The sequence below is a fragment of the Geospiza fortis genome, unplaced genomic scaffold (assembly GCF_000277835.1).
Source record: "Geospiza fortis unplaced genomic scaffold, GeoFor_1.0 scaffold172, whole genome shotgun sequence".
Taxonomy (NCBI): Eukaryota; Metazoa; Chordata; class Aves; order Passeriformes; family Thraupidae; genus Geospiza; species Geospiza fortis.
The window spans coordinates 11,191,637-11,194,336 of record NW_005054309.1 but is presented as its reverse complement, the minus strand read 5'-3'; the positions used below and the strand labels follow the sequence as shown (position 1 = coordinate 11,194,336).

Genomic DNA, 2,700 nt, shown 5'->3' with positions numbered 1-2,700 from the left:
CTTTCCCTGTCCTTCCCTTTCCCTCTCTTCCCCTGGAACAGGCAAACTAGGCAGGAATCACAAACGCAGCCAGGGAGCTTCCCCTGCTTTTAAAAAAATAAAAGTCACCTGAAGAGCAAGTGCTAAATAAACCCCTGGATGTGCCAGGACAATCAGCCCACAGAAGGGTTTTTCCTGTTTCCTTCTCTGGCACTTGAGCCTGACACAGCCCAGCACAGCCTTTGGTTTGGTGAGTTTGATGATGGGTTTACATTTGTCCATATCATTTCCTGAAGTTAATGAGAACGATGAATGCTGCTGCTGCTTCTCAACAACTCCAAGCTGACTCAGGATCACAGAATATCTTCAGTTGGGACGGACCCACAAGGAGCATCCCAACTCCTGGCCTGGCACAGGACGACCCTGGCAGGGCTGTCCAAAGGCTCCTGGAGCTCTGGCAGCCTCGGGGCTGTGCCCATTCCCTGGGGAGCCTGGGCAGTGCCAGCACTCTCTGGGGGAAGAACCTTCCCTGATATCCAAACTAACCTGACCTGCTATCCAAACCAACCCTGACCCAGCTCCTTTGGGGTGCTACCCTCTGGATCATGGAGTGTTGACTTCTTCTTTCCCTGGCACTGGGCTCAGCCTACAACAAAAGTGCTCAGAGATCTGAGCTGGCAGAGAATATTCACCTTTTCCAGCAGTGAAGTTTTCTGCTGCTTTACCTGCCCAAACCTGCTCATGACGAGCCCATTACAGCCAGGGCAAGGACCAGTGAGCCCCTGTGCTCCTTGGTGAGCTGGTTACTCCTGCTGCTCTCAGCTGCTCCAGGGAAACAACAAAATGCCACTCACATGACTGAGAAACAGAAATTTCTTATAGTTTTACCACCTGAAAAACCATATCCTGGCAACTACAGTGTCAGTTATTTGCTGTTCTTACTCCACCCACATCAATACACCAGGGCAGGTTAAGGAAGTGCCATTGGTGCTGTTTGGGTTTGGGGATAATATCTTTTAAAAACAGCACTTTTGTAATAGTAACAAACTCATTTATACAAACAGCCCTGAGGGGAAAAAACCCCAACCAACCAAAACCCTGGGCAGTGAGGGAAGTACAGGCAAGCCAGGCTGTCTGAACAGCAGTGGCTGCAAGTTGCATCAGCAGCAAAGACGTCAGTGTGCACTGCAGTGAGCGGGATGGACACGCCAGCCCAGGAGCTGCACAGCCCCAGGGAAAGCCAGGAACCAGCTGGGACACTTGCAGGGCCACTCTGTGCTCCTTGGCACAGGCCAGGCACGAGGCTGGCAGAGGGAGCAAAGGGGAGGACTGGTTAGCAGTGGTGATTGCTGCAGAGACCAGGCAAGCACAGCAGGTGTGGACACTGCTGTCCTGGTTCATCCCTGAGGAAGGGGCAGGACAGAAGGCAAAGCTCCCCTTCACACAATTCCAGCCTGTTCTGGCATACCTGATCTGAGATGGCACAGGCAAGACAATCAGTGCGAGGGGAGCAGAGACTGAGACCATGGGGAGCTGCTCTTCACCGCCAGGGTCACCCTGAGGCTGCAGCCAGAATGGTGCCCGCATTTCCTGTCCTCACGCAACCTTGCAACCAAACCAGCTGCACTTCAAGCATCGCCAGGGTAACGTCCCTAACATCAACCACCACACAGAACCTTACTGAGAAAAATCCCAAACCCCAGCAATCAGAAACATCCCTCCACTGACAGCCAGTTATGCTTGGATTACCACACTCCATCTAATTCGCTAAAGAGAAAAAGCAAATCCCCCCCTAAAATAAGGCCTTCCTTCAGAAACTGGCTACATGCTCAACCCTGAACAATTTCACTTTTATTCTGTGAAAAATATCATATTGGAAGAATCTTTTTTTTTTGTTCCCCTCTTTCTTTTTCCCACATGGAGACTTTGGCTTGCTTTTCTTAAAGAGTAATCTAGTCCATGGCCATTAAACCAGGAGGAAAAAAAAAAAAGAGTTCCTCCACAGTGCTTAAGTCAGCCAAGATAATGACAAGGCAGGTTTTCCACACACTTTAGCCCAAAAAAAATCTGAAGTACAGTGCATGCAGCAGTGGGCTCTGCCAGCCTCCAAGCAGGCTGTGCTTTCCCACGGGGCAAGGGACAAACCAAACCTGTTTGGTTCCCAGCATCAAACCATAGAGGGGTCCAGGCACAGGGAAGAAGCATCCTGAGGAAAATATAACCATTATAATTAGGAAAAAATCCTTCCCTGGGAGGGTGGGCAGGCCCTGGCACAGGGTGCCCAGAGCAGCTGTGGCTGCCCCTGCATCCCTGGCAGTGCCCAAGGCCAGGCTGGACACCGGGACTGGGAGCACCTGGGGCAGTGGGAGGTGTCCCTGCCGTGGGAATCAATTTGGTCCCCTCCAAAGCAGCGCACTCTGGCTCTGTCCCAGCACACCGGGCTGCACACCCGGCCGTACCTGAGAGGGTGACGATGCCCCGCGGCTGCGGCTCGAAGCGCAGGTACTTGTTGCAGAAGGAGGCGGACTCCAGGGCCAGGAACAGCACGTTTCCCAGGAAGTAGCCGGCCGTCTGCCCCACGGAGTTGCAGGTGGAGGCGTAGCCCACGTTCTCCCGGGACAGCATGGTGAGCGCCCAGCCGTCCACCGCGATGTCCTGCGTGGCCGCCAGGAACTCGAAGAGGAAGAAGGTGACGGTGAGCGCCGCCACGTCGGGGCCGCG

At 53.4% G+C, this 2,700-nt stretch overlaps 1 protein-coding gene across 1 annotated transcript in view; it reads right to left on the bottom strand.

Annotated features, from left to right (window-relative positions):
• The window catches only part of SLC33A1 (solute carrier family 33 member 1), a gene marked incomplete at its 5' end in the record, with an annotated part of 9,808 nt that extends 7,114 nt beyond the window's left edge, over positions 1-2,694 (bottom strand). Inside the window, one exon of the mRNA XM_005419060.2 lies at positions 2,439-2,694. Coding sequence (XP_005419117.1) covers positions 2,439-2,694 — 256 coding nt within the window. The remainder of the gene's footprint in view (positions 1-2,438) is intronic.
• Positions 2,695-2,700: the final 6 nt, after the last annotated feature.